The following is an 18,373-nucleotide window of genomic DNA, read 5'->3' as shown; positions in this document are numbered from 1 at the left end:
GGCAGGGGTGGAAGCGGGGGCGAGGCTGCGGGGAGTGGGGCACTGACATAGCAGGAGCTGCGTGCAGGCCTCCTGCGGGTGGGGGCTTCTGCTGAGCCCTGCTTCCCTCACCCCCCAGCCGCTTCCTCTCCCTTGCTGACAAGGACCAAGGCCACTCTTCACGTACCAGGCTTGATCGAGAGCGCCTCAAATCGTGCATGAGGGAGCTGGTGAGGACGTGCTGGTCCCCACTGCTGGACCACAAGGGGATAGAGGGAGGGTCTAGAGGTGAAAATGAGAAACTGAGGTGAGGGGCTATCTGTCTCAGAGGCCACAGCACCTAGGGACAGCCCCTCTGTCATGTGTCATGGCCTGAGCCCCCCTTACACCCCCCACCCCAACAGGAGAACATGGGACAGCAGGCGAAGTCCTTGCGGGCACAGGTGAAGCGACACACAGTGCGGGACAAGCTGAGGCAGTGCCAGAACTTCCTGCAGAAGCTGCGCTTCCTGGCAGATGAGGTGTGCCCCTGATGGCAGGCACAGAAGGCTGCCCTGCCCCAAGCTGGAGTGACTGGAACGGGGCTGCACAGGAAGGGGTTGGGCTGGACCACCTAGGAGGGCCCTCCTGCTCTGATAGCCATTGGGGGACAGGAGTGCAAAAGCTCTTCATTCTGTCACGGGTTCTTCCCACTCCGTGGGGGGGAGAAGAAACACCCAGCCTCTGCGGTCCTTCCCTCTCCGGGCCCAGGCCTGGCAGCCAGTGAGGCTGAGGGAGCCCCGGCCACGAGGCAGCCCCTCAGTCACAGGCCCCCCGCCCCCCCCCCCGCCCCCCGCAGCCCCAGCACAGCATCCCCGACGTCTTCATCTGGATGATGAGCAACAACAAGCGCATCGCCTACGCCCGCGTGCCCTCCAAGGACCTGCTCTTCTCCATCGTGGAGGAGGAGCTGGGCAAGGACTGCGCCAAGGTCCAGACACTCTTCCTCAAGGTGCCGGAAGGGGGCCACGCTGAGGGTGGGGGTGCGCGGGGGGGCCGGCGGCCCAGGCTTTGCATCTGGCTTCTTTCAAGGGGTCAGTCTCCCCTTGGAGGGGGTAGCTCCCCACCCTGGGTCTGGCAGGCCTGAGTGGATGGGGTGGAGCCCTCAAATAGCAGGTGCTCAGAGAAGAAAGAGCTGGAGAGAGAATAAGCAGGGGGAAGACAGCATGGCCCCACCCTACCCACCCCCCTCGGTGCTGTGTTGTCCACCCCCACCCCCCAGCCCAGGGGGTTGGCTGTGGAGGGGCAGGGGGCACCTCTGACCAGGCCTCCGCCAGCCCCCTGCCCCTTCCTCACCACATGGGCCCTGGCAGCTGACCCGGCGCCAACCCCCAGCTGCCAGGTAAACGGGGCTTCGGCTCAGCTGGCTGGACGGTGCAGGCCAAGCTGGAGCTCTATCTGTGGCTGGGCCTCAGCAAGCAGCGCAAGGACTTCCTGTGCGGCTTGCCCTGTGGCTTCGAGGAGGTCAAGGCAGCCCAGGGCCTGGGCCTGCACTCCTTCCCACCCATCAGCCTGGTCTACACCAGTGAGTGGGGACTCCTGGGCCGGGAGGGGCTGGCTCCCAGCCCTCATCCCGGGGGGCGCTGGGGACCCGCCTGCTCCTGGAGCCTCAGCCTGCCATTCCCCACAGAGAGGCAGGTGTTCCAGCTCCGAGCTCACATGTACCAGGCTCGCAGCCTCTTTGCCGCGGACAGCAGCGGCCTCTCGGACCCCTTTGCCCGCGTCTTCTTCATCAATCAGAGTCAGTGCACAGAGGTGAGGGCCCAGGAAGGAGGCTCTGGCCTTGAGAGCACTGGGGACCTGTGAGTCTGTGGGATCTGGAGAAACAGATCAGCCAGTTCCCCAGAGCCTTAGAGGAAAGGCTTGCAGATAACTGCAGGCCCAGGCCACACTGATGGCGGCTCTAGTTGCAGTTATATTCAACAGAGAACACGGAAAACATAGGCAAGGGGGACAGGAGCAGACCTCACATGAGTCTTCATTTTAAGATTCCCAGATGAGTCAGGGAGCATGACACTCCTGTCCCCGCGTACCCTAGAAGTGACTGGGGGTGGTTCCTGCTCTGGTATCTGCCCCACCACCACCACTTATTACCTGTCTCCCCACAACCTGCCCCACACTGCAGGTGCTAAATGAGACCTTGTGCCCCACCTGGGACCAAATGCTGGTGTTTGACAACCTGGAGCTGTACGGTGAAGCTCATGAGATGCGAGACGATCCCCCCATCATTGTCATTGAAATCTACGACCAGGATTCCATGGTATGGCTGAGCTCTGACACCAGGGACCTACCTGCCCCTTCCTCACTGCACTCCGCCTGCATTGACGGCCACCTCCGCAGAGCCCCTCATTCCCAGCCAGGGTGCTTGCTGGGAATCTGGGCGTCTGGACTGCTGGCCAGCCCCTCCAAGAGACCCCAGGTGGCTCCCTGAGGCCGGTTTCTGACACTGTGGGCCTCAGGGAGCCTCAGGGAGGAGATGCAGCAGTGCATCCCCACCTCCTAGCACAGATAGATAGAGCTCAGTAGTCATGAGATGTGTCAGCAAACCCTACTGTTCCCAGCCTTCCCCCATCCAAGGACCCCCAACCCCCTGCCCACACCTACCAGCCAGTAACAGCCTCCCAGCTATCCATACGAGCTCTGGAGTTGGGGGATGAAGGATTTGGGTGACCCCTCCAGAGCTGGGGAGCCACTTACCACTGCCACCTCAGCTACTGGGGTCCCTGAGAGAGCCCTAGACCAGAGGGCGGAGGGCCTTATTTCTAGTCCTGAGTCCTGTGTCTGCCGTTCACTGTTGGCATAGTCTTGAGCAAGTCTATGGTGAGACTTAGTTTCCCCTTCGGTGAAACGGGGTGATCACACCTGTCCCCTAACCTCCCAGGGCTGTGGTAAGGACAGAGTGAGACCCCAGGTATGACCATGCTTGGTAAACTCGAGCACCAAGCAGCCACCTTGGTTGTGTGTCACATCAGGGCAAAACTGACTTCATGGGCCGGACCTTCGCCAAGCCCCTGGTGAAGATGGCTGATGAGGCGTACTGCCCACCCCGCTTCCCAGCCCAGCTTGAGTACTATCAGATCTACCGTGGCAATGCCACCGCCGGAGACCTCCTGGCTGCCTTCGAGCTGCTACAGGTAGGGCCCTGCTGTGAGGCCAGTCTGATGGGAGCTGAGGGTTCTTGGGGGCTGGGGCATTGGGCCTTTGCTGTCTCCCCAGATCACATGGCAAATAACTCCTGGGGAGGGAGAGCCCTGGGGAGGGAGAGGCTCTGTGACACTGTGAACCCCGTCCCCCAGATTGGCCCGGAAGGGAAGGCCGACCTGCCACCCATCAGTGGCCCCGTGGACACGGATCGGGGTCCTATCATGCCTGTGCCCATGGGCATCCGGCCCGTGCTCAGCAAATACCGAATCGAGGTACGTAAGGGCTCCCCTCTGCCCCTCTCATCCCTCCTGTCCCTGCCCTGAACAAGCCCTGCTGTGCTCTCTCCCTGCCTTGCCCCTCCCCACTGTCTTACTCCATCTGGGGTCACAAGCACGGATTACACTGTTGCATCAAACTCCAGGCGTCTTCAGCAGCCTCAGGCCACTTCTCATTCTTTAGACAAGGAGACTAAGGGAACAAGAAGGGGAAGTCACTTGTCTAAGGTCACACCTGGAGCCAGCAGCAGCAGACCCAGGCTCCCACCCAGGACATGCTCAGTCTGCACTAAGCCACTCAGCTGCATTGCTGGGACTTTTGCCAGCCCTGTCTGCCCACCCCCATGCCCACCCTCACCCTGCAGCCCCTTGAGGACACCCTGCCCCTCATCAGCTCTTCTAACTTTTCCCCTCCTGACTCACTGCCCAATTCCTTCTCAGGGGGCCCAGCCCACCCATAGCTGGCTCCCTTGACTGAGGGGTTCTCCTTCCCCCCAACCCAGGTGCTGTTTTGGGGCCTGAGGGACCTGAAGAGGGTGAATCTGGCCCAGGTGGACCGGCCACGGGTAGACATCGAGTGTGCAGGGAAGGGGGTGCAGTCGTCCCTGATCCACAATTACAAGAAGAACCCCAACTTCAGCACTCTCGTCAAGTGGTTTGAAGTGGTGGGTGTAGGCCGGGCAGGGCAGGGCAGAGCTGGGTGTGGCTGGTGTGGCCAGACGTGCCCCTTCTCTGAGCTCAGGCTCCATTGGCCAACACCCCAGGACCTGCCGGAGAACGAACTCCTGCACCCGCCCTTGAACATCCGAGTTGTAGACTGCCGGGCCTTTGGCCGCTACACCCTGGTGGGCTCCCATGCTGTCAGCTCCCTTCGGCGCTTCATCTACCGGCCCCCAGAGCACTCAGCCTCCAACTGGAACACCACGGGTAGGGCCACAGCACCAAGCCCAGGCCTGGCTCCACTCAGTCTATGCGAGCGGCTTCAGCTCACAATCCGGTCCATACAGTCACCTCTTTGCTCCTCCAGGACATTCCTAAATGGGTGTGGGGGAGGCCAGAGGGAGAAGGCTGCCCAGGGCTGCCCTTCATTCTAGAGCCAGAAAGAGCCAGAGCTGGAGATGTCCTTAGAGGGCCTGACGGCAGATGCTTCCTCAGCTGGTTCAGGAAGAAGACCCAGGCCTCCTTCCCGGCCTCCCGCCTGGCCCAGCCTCCACTGCAGCTTTTCCTTCTCTCTGGCTCAGCTTCCTCTCTTTCTGCCCAACTTTTCTCCTTCAACTGCCCTGTCCCTCCCTCTCCCCTCAGAAAGCTCCAGAAATGGCTTCAGGCCTCTGGTCCTTCTGGCCACCCCTGACTCTCACTGTTACTCCTGCTCCTCCCTGTCTGTCTGCCTATCTGTCCATGTCTACGTCCAGTCAGTCTCCTCCGGGGCTGCCGTGTGCTGTGCAATGGGGCCCCTCCTCTCACCCCACAGGGGAGGTCGTGGTGAACATGGAGCCAGAGGTGACTGTCAAGAAGCTGGAGACCATGGTAAAGCTGGACGCGGTAAGGCGCGTGGGTCAGTGCCACGCGGGCTGGGAGCATGCGACTGCAGGTGACACTCCCTGTGAGCCGAGCTGCCTCCTTCTGTGTCCAGGGCTGACCCTGACCACATGTGCCAGCAGTTCCATCCCAGGCTGTCCTGCAATGCAAGACTGTCCATTTTGCATGTGCGTTTGTGTGTGTATGCATGTGTGCACGTGCACAAGCGTGTGGTGTGCATGTACGAGAGGCAGAACGAGCAATAACCATTTGAGGTAATTGCGATTATTTTTACTCCAACAAATGGCACCGTAGGCAATAGATTCCTTGTGGGAACACCAGTGTTCTTCCCAGAGGATTCCTGTTGTCTATCCCAGCCATTCACAAAAGACTCTCCCCGGGCCTGGGTTGGGGAATGATTTCCAGCTGGAAGCCTCTTATTCCTCCTGGTGTTGGGACTGAGGTTATTTATCTGCCAGAGGAAGACCTGTTGCCTGGGAGTTTGAATGTGGAGATGTCGTCTGCAGGGGAGGGCAGGATGGAGGCCAGCTTGGCACAGGCCATCCTGTGTCCAGACAGCACCGAGGAGCTGGAAGTGGGCTTCCTCTCCACCACTTTCTCCAAATCTCATTTCCAACCTCTCCTGCTTCACACAACTGGGGGTGTGTCCTAGCTTCTGAGGTCTGAGCTTGATCTGAAACACCTTCTCTTGGCCCATAATCCTTGACCCCAGAGGGTCCCAGCCAGCTGGCTGAGTTAGCAGTGAGCATGGCTCTTGGGAAAGAGGAGCTGACAAGGTCCAGGGCCTGGCCTGCAGCCCTGGGGTGTCATGGCCAGAGCCCCTGGGGCTATGCCTGAAGATCCCATGTCCCTGTCACCTCTCAGCCTCCTGAGCTCCTCCCCAAGGAGCCTATTCCTCCTGGGGGGCTGGGGGGAATCCCCCTAGTTTCAGACCGTCAGCAAGTAAAACAGAGGATGCTACCTACCTAAGCTTTCCCATTGTCCCACAGACCCTGGGCTCTGCTGGGGTGTTTCCACCAAGGCCCCCTTCAGCTATGCAATTGTGTGTGTGTGTGTGTGTGTGTGTGTGTGTGTGTGTGTGTGTGTGTGTGTGTGTGTGTGTGTGTGTGTCTACTTAATTTTTAAGGTGCTGGTGAGGGAGAGAAAGTGCAGTTGAAGTTGACCAGCCAGCCAGCATCACTGAATTGCTACTGTGTGTGGCTAGCCTCCCCTCCCCACCCTGACTGCCCATTGAAATCATCTGGGAAGTTCACAACTAGTACCTCAGGCTTGAGAACCACGACCGACCGTGGAAGGTCTGAGGGAACACCCACAGAGCAGCACCTTTGCAGGCTTGCCAGCGGTGCGCTCCTGTTAGTGCAGAGTCGCCCTGTGAGCTCTCGGACTCACTCACTGCACACAGCCAGTATCCTCCTCCGTGCTCCCTGGCTGGGCCACTGCCTCCACCCCAGGCCCCAGGGGAGCTAATTTCGTTCCTGCTTCTTTGGTTCCCCTCTGCAGACTTCTGATGCTGTCATCAAGGTGGATGTGGTGAGTGTGGGGACCATCTGGGGTTTCTGGGGCGAGAGGACCCTACATTGGCACAGGGTGTGAGGCCAAGGGGCCCAGCTGCAGGCACTGAGCCACCCCTGGCCCCTGGATGCTCCAGCCAACACACCCTCTGAAGAGGCAGAGAGAGAGCTGCTTGGGCAGCAGGGCCCCTGAGTGCCAGTCCTGCCTTGGCCAGTGACCCACGTGGGCAGGTCATAACCCCCTCCTCCACAAAACGGGGCCCTGCCCCTTTGACAGTGGGGCCCCACAGAGCCTCATGGAGCCCAGGGCTTCCCAGGAGCAGGCGGTCAGAATGGACGGGGGACCCCCAGATTGTCCAGGGCCCTGGAAATGGCCGAGTGGAGGGATGTATGCAGGACTCTGGACCTGGCCAACCCTCCAGGCTGACGAGGAGAAGGAGAAGAAGAAAAAGAGGAAAAAGGGCAGCTTGGAAGAGCCAGAGGAAGAAGAACCAGATGAGAGCATGCTGGACTGGTGGTCCAAGTACTTTGCCTCCATCGATACCATGAAGGAGGTGAGGCCTCAGGCCTGGGCTGGGGCACAGAGGAGGAATCGGGGGGCAGGAAGGGGGAGGCAGAGGTCCCTCCTATGGGGCCTCCTATCCAACTTCTGTCCTGCTCACCACCAGAGCGGGCTCCTCCACTCCATTCACATGAGTTGGGAACAACCTTGTCTCACAGCTTGAAGTTCTAGCTCAGGACTCACCTTTTCCAGCAATCCAGTCTACTTTCTCTGGCTTGCTTTCCGCTTGTCCTCATTCATTTCTTCTACAACCATCTCTTGAATATATATGATTAAGCAGAAACCATCCTAGGTGCTTTGGGAGCCAACAGAGGGCTGCCCTGAGGAGCCCTCTGTTTACTGGGGAAAATGGACACATAAATAGATATTATACTGTGTGATGACAAAGGCAAATCAACGCCTGGGGGAGTCAGGGAAGGCTTCAGAGGAGGTGACATTTGAGGAAGAGGAGAAACATGCGCTCAGAGACAAAAAGGAAACGACTTCTCAGTAGTACTGGCCCATCTTCATACTGTTTTATTTTATACATCTGGTCACAGTGGCTGTGAAACATTCTTCCCCTGTGTACGTGGGTTCTGTCCGCTGAGCCAGACTACAAGTTCCAGAAAGGGCATTCCTTCTCTTCTTCATTTGTGTCTTCTCTACACTGCCTACCTCGCTCAGGACACTCCCTGACTGACCAACTGACCGGGAGGGACATGTGCCAGCAGTTGTGTTTCCTCAGCTGAGCTGATCCAGCCAGTCTCTCTCCCCAAGCCCTTTCTGTGACCCAAGCTGTCTGTGATGTTTACTACCCACATTAGTCAGAACACAGGCTAAGCTGCTAGCAAGTTAGATCAGTATGAACAAGAAGAAGGCTGGTATGGTGACTCAATGGTGTTGGGGACTAAGATCCTGCCATCCTATTACTGGCATCTGTATAGGCAGAGATGGCTTGCTGTCACGTCCTAACACTGGTGCACAGGAAGGGGTAAAGAGAAGAAGGGTAGGCATACTCCTTTCCTTTTAAGGGCCCAACCCAGAAGTTGCACATATCACTTCCGTTACATTGGCCAGAATCTAGTCCTATAGCCACACTTAGCTGCAAGGGAGGCTGAGAATTCTAATCTTTTTGTTTTTTATTAGTTTCAGGTGTACAAAACAATGTAATAGACATTTATACCCCTCACAAAGTGATAACCCCCTTCCCCAATCTACTACCACTCTGACATTGTATGTAGCTGTTATAATTCCACTGACTCTATTCCCTATGCTGTACTCCACATCCCGTGACTATATATATATAAATAATTACAGCTGATATTCATTATTATTCAGCTTCAGCTTCAGGTGTACAGAGCAGTGGTCAGGCATCTACACCATCCATGAAGTGGTCTCCCTGATAAGACAAGTACCCATTGGATACCCTATAAAATCTTTACATTATTGTGAGGAATCTACTCTTTAGATACGTGGCTGTGTGCCAAGGAAAACTTCTCAAGAATGGGAGAGCAAGTCCTTGGGGGACACCTAGTAGTATCTTCTCCCACCATCCCTTCCTGGATTCCAGTTGACCGGGCTGGAGCTCCAAGAGTCAGACTGTCTGTCTGTTGTCTGCCTGTCTCTACTCCTGTAACTTGCACAGGCTGCCACCAAGTGGCGGTGGCGCTTTGGTTGAAATCTGATGCTTTGGTTTCCAATAAGTGGGGTGAACTGAGTGAAAAAAATGAAGCACATTTCCTTACTCAGTTATACTTTTCTACATTAACAAATAATAATAAGAAGAATACCACTAATAAGCAGCAATAAAGGGTATTGTATTTTTAATGATGTACAGTTTACACAATCATAAATTCCTAAGTACAGTCATATTGTACACATCAACTTTTTTTTAACCCACTTAAGCAGAGTATGTGATTGGTTTTTAACTCAGTAGGAAAGAGTTTCTGTTTCTAGTGCATTTAAGACTTGTCTGAGACCACAGTCTGGGGTCAACAGCTCCCTCCCCAGGAAGCCCACTTCCCTCCTCCTCGTCTCATTTTTTGGTAGCAACTTCGACAGCAAGAGGCCTCAGGAATGGACTTTGAGGAGAAGGAGGAGATGGACAACACTGAGGGTGAGCCCTAGAACCCTAGACCTCTGCCACCCCCTTCCTAGCCCTCAATGGTAGGCTCCCCTGCTTGCCACACCAGCTGCTTCTCTTTCCCCCGCCCATGGACCCGCACAGCTGCAGCAACTAAGGGCAGATATCATGAGTGGTCCCTGGGCACCAGTGAACAAGCTTAGGCCCTGATGCAGAGTGGCTTTTACTCTGACCAGTTCAGCAACCACACTGACTAACAGACATTTAAAGCCACACAACATCAGAGCTGGAAGGGACCTCAGAGGTCATCCCACTCAGCATTTTCCAGACCTTTTTAATGGAACAATATTAATGGGTATTCTGGAGGGAAAGGAGGGTTCTATGGTCTAATGGATTAAACAGGTCTTTTGGTGCAGGACTTCTCAGTGCCTTCAATATGCAAATGTTATTCAAAATCTCTAGAAGAAAGATACAATATAAAATATTTCCCCAACTAATTTGACCATAATACCCTTTCTTCTAAAGCATTCCAAGAACACCTACACCTGGTGTTCCAATGAATAGTTTAGGAAATGCAATGCTCTTAATATTAGACAAGTAGGCTGAGGCCAGAGAAGAAAGTGAGCACCTTCCATGCCCCACTCTGTCAAAGGGCATGACAACCGTTTTGTACACACTCCCCGCATGACCTTATTGGAGTCCTGCACCCACGTGAGGGAGGCATGTGAGGGAGTATTGTCTACATTTTACAGTTGAGTATACAGAGACCTGCCAAGTGAAATTAGCAAAGTTAAATTAGTGACAGAGCTGGGTCTCCAGCCCAGGTTTTCCTGCTCCATCCTTTCTTCCCCAAACTGACTAGGAGGCCTCCTTTGCTGTTTCTGTCCAGGCGTAAAGGGGCCAATGAAGGGCAAGGAGAAGGCAAAGGCTGCAAAGGAGGAGAAGAAGAAGAAAACCCAGAGCCCAGGCCCCGTCCAGGCGCCTGAGGCCCCTGAGAAGAAGAAACCCAAGATTGATGAGCTGAAGGTGAGAGTCTGGGATAAACCCCACCGGGGCATGGAGTCACGCCTGGGGGCATGAGGTGGCAGATGGGACAAGACAGAAGCCAACGGACAGGCCTCCTCCCTCTGATGGACGGCCTGGCTCAGGTGTACCCCAAGGAGCTGGAGTCAGAGTTCGACAACTTTGAGGACTGGCTGCACACCTTCAACCTGCTGCGGGGCAAGACAGGGGATGACGAGGATGGCTCCACGGAGGAGGAGCGCATCGTGGGCCGGTTTAAGGTCGGGCAAGCAGTGGGGCCCAGCCCCTGAGCCCCAGCCCCTCAGCGCTGAGCCCGCCCCACCCCCACACGCCCGCCCAAGCCAGGGGCTGACATTCAGGTGGAACTGTCAGCTGTACTGGTTGGTAAAATATAAAAACATTCCCATATTGATTGAGCATCTGCAATGAGAGCCCCTCAAATTGCCTCCCCCACCCCCACCACTGCTCTGGCCACTCCCTCCAGAACTCCTGGACCAACCCCCCATCCAGCTACCAAAGGGTGAAGGCCCTGCCACACAGCAGGCTGCAGACTGTTGGCTGTTTTGAATGACACCCCACCTGTGCCTGTTGAAACCTGTCCCCTGACCCATGCTTGCCTTGCCCCAGGGCTCCCTCTGCGTGTACAAAGTGCCACTTCCAGAGGACGTGTCCCGGGAGGCTGGCTACGACCCCACCTATGGCATGTTCCACGGCATCCCCAGCAATGACCCCATTAACGTGCTGGTCCGAGTCTACGTTGTCCGGGTGAGACTCCCCTCGCATCCCCTCTCCTTTGTTTCCCAGTCAGGAGGGAAACTAGTCCTCCGGACTAGGAGGGGTTGAGCAGCTGTGAACTGATAACCCCCCACTGGGAGGTTGGTTATCTGGTCTAGTTCCCATCTTTTATAAAGGAGGAAGCCAAGGCCCAGAGAGGGGGAGCAACTTGCCCAGGGTCACACAGCAAGTCTCCTGTCTCTGGTCGTGTTCCTGGCCTTCACCATCATGGGATCATCAGGGAGCCGGGTGGGGCACTAGAAGAGGAGGGTGGCTGCTCAGGAACACCCTCCACCCATCCCAGGCCACGGATCTGCACCCTGCAGACATCAATGGCAAAGCTGACCCGTACATCGCCATCCGGCTGGGCAAGACTGACATCCGAGACAAGGAGAACTACATCTCCAAGCAGCTCAACCCTGTCTTTGGGAAGTAAGGCCTTCTGGTGCCCCCCCCATGCCAGGCCCCTACTTTCCCCATACAGACTACCTCCCACCCTTCCCCACCCTCAACCGTTCTCCCCACCCCCACCCTGCCAGATCCTTTGACATCGAGGCCTCCTTCCCTATGGAATCCCTGCTGACAGTGGCCGTGTACGACTGGGATTTGGTAGGCACTGATGACCTCATTGGGGAAACCAAGATTGACCTGGAGAACCGATTCTACAGCAAGCACCGTGCCACCTGTGGCATCACCCAGACCTACTCCATGTGCGTGGGATGGGGTGGGGCGGGCAGGGCAAGGCCTGCTGCACCTAAACTCTAAAAACAAGATTCACAGCATGTGGTTTAGGAAGGGAGACATATTACGGGTTCTGTCCCAAGCCAGGCCTCCACTCCTACAGGCTCTGGACATAGCCTTCAGGGCCCAGGACTACAGATTCCAAGACAAGGAGAGAGCCAGGGCATTCCAGGACAGAGGGGGCAGGACAAGGAGAGAAAAGTGGGCTGGGAAGAGGGGTGGCACTTTTGTTTAGGACGAGTCCAGTGGGGATCTGGCTGGCCTCTGCCACTGGCAGGCTGTGGAACCCTGGTCATGTCCCTTAACCTCTCTGGTTATCAGTTTTCTCATCTTTGAGGTTCCAAAGAAGTGGGCCCCATGGGGGGATGGAGTGGGCTGCACTGGGGGAGACTGGATGCTCATCCTGGGGACACTGGGCATGTGGGGCCAGAGGAGGGATCAACCTCCAGGATCCCTGGCATCTCAGCTGAGCCGGGTTGGAGGGTGGGCAACAATTGCTGTTGCAGGGCAACAGCTAACGTAAGCAGTTGCCACCTAGAGATGGCGCAGCCCCACCAAGCCTGTGTGCCCCTCCCACAGACATGGCTACAATATCTGGCGGGACCCCATGATGCCCAGCCAGATCCTGACCCGCCTCTGCAAGGAGGGCAAAGTGGACGGCCCCCACTTCGGGCCCCCCGGGAGAGTGAAGGTGTCCAACCGGGTCTTCACTGGGCCCTCCGAGATCGAGGATGAGAACGGTAACAGGGTGCTAGACACAGCCACAGGGGTGTCAGAGGCCAGGCAGCGACCGCACTTCCCTGAGATAGGACCTGAAGGCCTAGCTTGGGGTCTCCTCTGCCTGGGCGTAGTGACCCTGTAAGGGTCCAGAGTCCCACCCATCTGCCCAGCCTCTGCCCAGCCTCCCTATGCTACACAACGCTCGCCCGCTTGTTGCCTTCTCTCTCCTTCGCGGCATCCCTGTGGACAAGGGAGGGTCTCCCCATTCTGTAGATGAGGAAACTGAGACCCAAGTAGTTTAGTGTCTTGCCCAAGGTCAAGTGGCTCCGAGCTCTGCACTCTCTCAGCTCCTGCACCCACGTGGCCGTTCCCAGAGAATCAGGAGGACTTGTGTAGGGAACGTGTGCTGACCACCGTCAGGGCGCTGGGACGGGAAGTGCATTCTTGTCCTCCCCTGACCTCACAGGCCCCTATGATTCTCTGTTCAAGTTCTCCAGGCAGAGGAATTCCAAGGACACAGAACTCTCTGGGCCCTGTGGGACAGCTGAGAGCTTGGGCAAGCCACTGCTCCTTCTGTGCCTCAGTTTCCCCGACAGTAAAATGGAGATGGGTGAACGGTGATAGTTCAGAGGCTTCTCTGTGCCCAAGTCCCTGGCCCAGCACAGGTCTGATTCTGCTGAGCGCATGTACGCAGCTGACACACTGGCACCCACAGGTCAGAAGAGGTCCACAGATGAGCACGTGGCACTGTGCGCCCTGCGTCACTGGGAGGACATCCCCCGAGTGGGCTGCCGTCTGGTGCCAGAACATGTGGAGACGCGGCCACTGCTCAATCCTGACAAGCCAGGCATTGAACAGGTGACTTACCTGAGGTTCTTTGGTATCTGGCATCAGAGAGTCCCAGCCTGAGTCCATAAAATGTATCCTCATGTTATTGGCTGCATTCCCCAAAGCCTGGTGGCACCTCCCCACCATGGCCCTTCACAATGACACCAGTGGCATGTGTCTTTGCCTTGAGTGAGAACCACATCAGCTTGGGATGGAAACCTGGGTATCTCCCTCAGAAGCTGTGATTGGTTATTGATGATGTCATAGGAATTCCTGGCACCCAAGGATGGAAATTGATGAAATGGGACCTGACAGGACAAAGGTTGGGAGGGAGAGGAGAGCTGGCCTTCCTGGGCAGTGGAGGAGCCACTGGGGAGAACTGCCACATCCCCTCTTCCTCAGGGCCGCCTGGAGCTGTGGGTGGACATGTTCCCCATGGACATGTCAGCCCCCGGGACGCCTCTGGACATCTCACCCCGGAAGCCCAAGAAGTGAGCTGCTCAGACTCAGCACCACCCCCTCCCTGCCCGCACCCCTCGCTGCTTCTCCCATGGCCCAGATCACCTTGGTCAGTGGGCATTGTGATGCCCATGTGGTCTTGTGATAGGAACAGACCAACCCATCAAGAGAGTTGTGGGGCTGCCCTTGGCAGGTCCCCAGTGCTGAGGCAGGGGCCACACCCCACTGTGTGGTCAGTGAGTACACGCCAGCACCCTCCAATGGGCTTTCACCAAAACCTGGGTTCCACACATGTGCCCACACATACACTCTCACACACAAGACGCAGAAAACTACCTTATTTATCATGACAATTGCATGTCAAATCCCTCTTTGGGTACAAAGACATAAAGGAAATTATATTCTATGCGTAGTCACTGCCAGCTGCTGGGCTTAAAGGCAAACTTGCTAGCACTGGAGTGGAGCTTCTGGCCTCTGAAGACAGGGAGAACTTGTCCTGACTCTCTGGCTTCAGCCACCCTCTGCAGCGGGCCGGCCCCTCCCTACCCTGAGCCAGGCTCCCTGTCCAGCAGTGTGCTCTGAGGCCCAGCGTTCCAGCCAGACTGGCTTCCTCCTGGGGCTGTCCTCACAACAGCCACACTGACTGGCGGACTCTGGTCACACCTGCGGGTGTCCCAACATCTCTCCATCACTTCTACTCTCTCAGCCCCAACCTGCCCAGGCCCCGTCCTCACCCCAAGTTCCCAGGACTTCTCTCGGTCATCTCATCTCCAGCCCCCCTGCCCAAGACCATAGGGTAACCCCCACCCAGACTGTTAATCAGCCTCTCCCCCTGCCCAGGTATGAGCTACGGGTCATCGTGTGGAACACGGATGAGGTGGTCCTGGAGGATGACGACTTCTTCACTGGGGAGAAGTCCAGTGACATTTTTGTGCGGGGGTGGGTGAGAGGTCCCTGGCTGGGAGGGGGCTGAGCTGGGTGAGCCCATCTTCCTGGGGTGCAGGAGAGGAGGGAGAAGACAAAGGGCGCCGTGGGGTGGGGAGGCCCCACCTGTGTGGCTGCAGGTCTGGAGTGGGTGGTGCGTGCCCTCCCCCAGGTGGCTTAAGGGCCAGCAAGAGGACAAGCAGGACACAGACGTCCACTACCACTCCCTGACCGGCGAGGGCAACTTCAACTGGCGCTACCTCTTCCCCTTCGACTACCTGGCTGCTGAGGAAAAGATCGTCATCTCCAAGAAGGAGTCCATGTTCTCCTGGGACGAGACTGAATATAAGATCCCAGCTCGGCTCACCCTGCAGATCTGGGATGCCGACCACTTCTCTGCCGACGATTTCCTGGGTGCAGAGCTGGGCTGGGCCAGGGGACTGGGACCCAGAATGGAGCGAGCAAGGGAGGGAGAGGGAGGGAGGGACAAGCTGGGCCCACCAGGGTGAGGGGTTCATTCCCACCAGTCTGTCAGAGCTGACTCCAAGGTTGCCACAGGGGCCATCGAGCTGGACCTGAACCGATTCCCACGGGGCGCGAAGACAGCCAAGCAGTGCACCATGGAGATGGCCACAGGGGAGGTGGACGTGCCCCTGGTGTCCATCTTCAAGCAGAAGCGTGTCAAAGGCTGGTGGCCCCTCCTGGCCCGCAATGAGAATGACGAGTTTGAGCTCACGGTGGGCACCCCCCCTGCTCAGGTGGTGGGCGGGGCTGGGCAGGGCTGGCCTGGCGGGGGTGCGGAGGGCCTGGCACCTGGCCCAGACACTGGGACAGTTTTCTTCTTCTCTGCAGGGCAAGGTGGAGGCAGAGTTGCATCTACTGACAGCCGAGGAAGCAGAGAAGAATCCAGTGGGCTTGGCCCGCAATGAGCCTGACCCCCTAGAGAAACCCAAGTGAGTGCCCAGTTGGCCCAGGTCCCCGGGGGCACTGAAATAGGAAGGAGGGGCCAGAACCTTCTGGTCTTCTTGTCCCCACTCTGCAGGCACTGCTGCCCTCTCTGTCCCTTCCTGGGAATTACTCAGCCCGGGGCCGGTCCACCTCTTGGCCGGGCTCCCTTGCCATGGCCTGAGCCTTCACCTTCTGTGCCCTTTCTTCCTGCTCCCTCTGCCCGGTCCTTCTTGCTGCTCCAGCCGGCCCGACACAAGCTTCATCTGGTTCTTGACCCCTCTCAAGTCTGCCCGCTACTTCTTGTGCCACACACATCGCCAGCTGCTCCTCAAACAGCGGCTGCTAGTGCAGCTGCTCCTCTCCCTGCCTTTCTGTTCTACTCTGTGCCTGGCTACTTGGTCAAGAAGATGCTGCGGGCCTGAGTCTGGCATCCTCCCGGGCCTGGTACTTCTCCCTTCTTCCTCTGGACCGAGGGCTCATGTGGAACACACACACCAGTGCACATACACACACGAGTGCACGCACAGCTCATACACGCACACACACACACACACACACACACACACACACACAGCCACTTTCAAGGTTTCTAACAGTATCACAGACTCTCAGAACTGGAGATGACTATTATACATGATTACGTATTAGGCCCAAGAGGTGAAGTAAGCTACCCAAGGTCCCCTAGCAAATCAGGGTAGAGCTAGGCCTCAGCCTACATTTCCAAGTTGCCAATCCAGCATTCTTCACACAATGCCACCTCCTCTCCCAGCGACATTCCTGACAGACTAACCCAATTCCATTGGCAGGGAGAAGCTGAGATGCAGACTGGGAATGGGGAAAGGGCTTGGCAAGGATTAGACAGCAAGTCAAGTTCTGAATAGTTTCTGCAGCACCCACCTCCCAACCCAGACCCGTTATCCACCCTCAGGACCAAAAGTTGCTCCATCCAATTCCAGCCTCTTACTAGGCAACATTCGCTGGCACCTGCTCGGTATCAGGCCCTGCGCTGAGGGCTTCACCCTTCACTGCCTCACTCCCCCCTTTTGCCAACCCCGGAGGTAGGGTCCACTCCAAGAGGTGCTAACTCGCCTGTCCCAGCTGGGATTAGAAACCAGGCGCCCTGTGCCCACACCCCACTTACACGCGTGTGGCTCTGGGAGAAGAGGTCTGTGTCCTCCCGGAGACGGCGGGACAGGAGTTTGCAAACACGTATTCCGTAGTATTTATATCTTGACATTTTATAAAGCCTATTGTTTGTAGCACAAACAATAGCATGTAAAGCTCAACAAGCGCTTCTTGGCCAGGAGGCCAGGCAGAAGTTAGAGCAGCAATCGCACCCTGACAGTGGGCAGGTCAGTGGGGGTGGCATGCCCCCCACCGGGGCTCCACAGACTCCTGGCAGAAGTTTATGTTCATCAGAAAGGGGGAGAGGTTGAGAAACCGATTTCACTGAGAAAGAGCCAGGGCCGCACGGGACCACATACATTGAACTGCTCGACAGGGGAGCTTCCTAACAATCAGAACTGCCTGCGTCGAGGCAGCTGTCTCTTCAAGTAGTGAGTCGCCATGGCCGCAAGTGTTCAGGGAGAGGCTGATGGCTGCCCAATGGCCAGAAATGCCTCGGCCTTGGGAGGAGGCTGCAGCGCCAGTGGGTCCTGCAGCAAGGACAGGGAATGTAAACAGCAAACCTGGCTTAGAAATGGGCTCAAACCCTGGCTCCAGCACTCACTGCTTTTGGACAGGGGCCATGGCTGGGCCTTTGGGGTCTAGAAGGACTGAGGGGGTGGGGTGCCTGGGAGATGCCCACCGCCTGACCGCACCTCCCTCTTCCCCCAGCCGGCCTGACACCGCCTTCGTCTGGTTCCTCAACCCCCTCAAGTCCATCAAGTACCTCATCTGCACGCGGTACAAGTGGCTCATCATCAAAATCGTGCTGGCGCTGCTGGGGCTGCTCATGCTGGCCCTCTTCTTCTACAGCCTCCCCGGCTACATGGTCAAGAAGCTCCTGGGGGCGTGAAGGCCCCACGGCCTCCCGCAGCTCCTCTCCAGGGCCTGTGCGCTTGCCCTCCTCTGGCGTGGACTTTCCTCTCTCCGGGAAGCCCGAGGAGCCCTGCGTGCACACTGTAGGCCTCGGGTCCCAGGAGCCTGTCTCCTGCTTGCTGGGCTGGTGACACCCTACTGCCCATCCTCATCACCCCGAGCCTGCTGCTCGCTGGGTCCTGCCCCTCTGGGCCCTGCCTGTCGGGTGGGGAGTGTGGATGGGGGTGCTCAGGCACCACCCTTCTTCAGGCCCTGGCTCCAGAGGAAGCTGCCTCCAACCCCCCACTCCCACCCCCAGGCCTTCCAGTTCAGGACTAAAGCTTTAATGAAATTAACCCAGAATCATGTCATGGGTTTTGAAAGGAACAAATGAGCAAAAAAGCATCACCCGCACCTCCCCCAGACATAATCTGGTGAGGACAGCCGTCACCACCCGTCTTTGTTCTGCAGAAGTGGGCCAGACCCTTCCTACTTATCCTGCAGGGTGGCTGCTTCCTTCCACCACCACCCCACTCCACGTGGCTCCTCCCCCTGCCCGGGCAGCCCCTGTCGCTTCCCAGGGCTTCCTCGCCCAGGCTGGTGCAGGCCTAGATGAGGAGCAGTGGGAGTGAACCCCTGTGGCCCACCTCCCACAGGCAACCTCGGGCCTCGCCCCCGCAGCACCTATCCTTCCAGCCCTCTGGTCACAGCCAGGAGCTTGTACTTCAAGTGCTGCTCCCTGCCTGAGTCACTTGGGTTTCTCTTGACTGGTTTTCCTTTCTTGAGTGGTTTTTCCTTTCTCTTAATAAAAGAAATCAAACACTGA

At 57.2% G+C, this 18,373-nt stretch overlaps 1 protein-coding gene across 3 annotated transcripts in view; it reads left to right on the top strand.

The window, feature by feature from the left end:
- The window catches only part of OTOF (otoferlin), an 88,880-nt gene extending 70,507 nt beyond the window's left edge, over positions 1 to 18,373 (top strand). For all 3 annotated transcript variants that reach the window (XM_074331805.1, XM_019735385.2, XM_019735386.2), the window contains 27 exons: positions 119 to 209; positions 384 to 500; positions 818 to 970; positions 1,354 to 1,543; positions 1,649 to 1,773; positions 2,144 to 2,278; positions 2,991 to 3,152; positions 3,315 to 3,434; positions 3,941 to 4,102; positions 4,202 to 4,364; positions 4,909 to 4,979; positions 6,477 to 6,506; positions 6,910 to 7,041; positions 9,078 to 9,144; positions 10,001 to 10,137; positions 10,260 to 10,394; positions 10,762 to 10,899; positions 11,213 to 11,340; positions 11,448 to 11,618; positions 12,229 to 12,389; positions 13,085 to 13,227; positions 13,600 to 13,688; positions 14,497 to 14,595; positions 14,753 to 14,994; positions 15,139 to 15,317; positions 15,433 to 15,533; positions 17,365 to 18,373. In XM_074331805.1, the coding sequence (XP_074187906.1) occupies positions 119 to 209; positions 384 to 500; positions 818 to 970; positions 1,354 to 1,543; positions 1,649 to 1,773; positions 2,144 to 2,278; positions 2,991 to 3,152; positions 3,315 to 3,434; positions 3,941 to 4,102; positions 4,202 to 4,364; positions 4,909 to 4,979; positions 6,477 to 6,506; positions 6,910 to 7,041; positions 9,078 to 9,144; positions 10,001 to 10,137; positions 10,260 to 10,394; positions 10,762 to 10,899; positions 11,213 to 11,340; positions 11,448 to 11,618; positions 12,229 to 12,389; positions 13,085 to 13,227; positions 13,600 to 13,688; positions 14,497 to 14,595; positions 14,753 to 14,994; positions 15,139 to 15,317; positions 15,433 to 15,533; positions 17,365 to 17,545 (3,622 nt within the window). In that variant the 3' untranslated portion in view covers positions 17,546 to 18,373. The remainder of the gene's footprint in view (positions 1 to 118; positions 210 to 383; positions 501 to 817; positions 971 to 1,353; positions 1,544 to 1,648; positions 1,774 to 2,143; positions 2,279 to 2,990; positions 3,153 to 3,314; positions 3,435 to 3,940; positions 4,103 to 4,201; positions 4,365 to 4,908; positions 4,980 to 6,476; positions 6,507 to 6,909; positions 7,042 to 9,077; positions 9,145 to 10,000; positions 10,138 to 10,259; positions 10,395 to 10,761; positions 10,900 to 11,212; positions 11,341 to 11,447; positions 11,619 to 12,228; positions 12,390 to 13,084; positions 13,228 to 13,599; positions 13,689 to 14,496; positions 14,596 to 14,752; positions 14,995 to 15,138; positions 15,318 to 15,432; positions 15,534 to 17,364) is intronic.

This window comes from Rhinolophus sinicus, linkage group LG05 (genome assembly GCF_036562045.2).
Source record: "Rhinolophus sinicus isolate RSC01 linkage group LG05, ASM3656204v1, whole genome shotgun sequence".
Lineage (NCBI taxonomy): Eukaryota > Metazoa > Chordata > Mammalia > Chiroptera > Rhinolophidae > Rhinolophus > Rhinolophus sinicus.
Note: the sequence above shows the minus strand (reverse complement) of the source record. Positions and strands in the feature narration are given on the sequence as shown.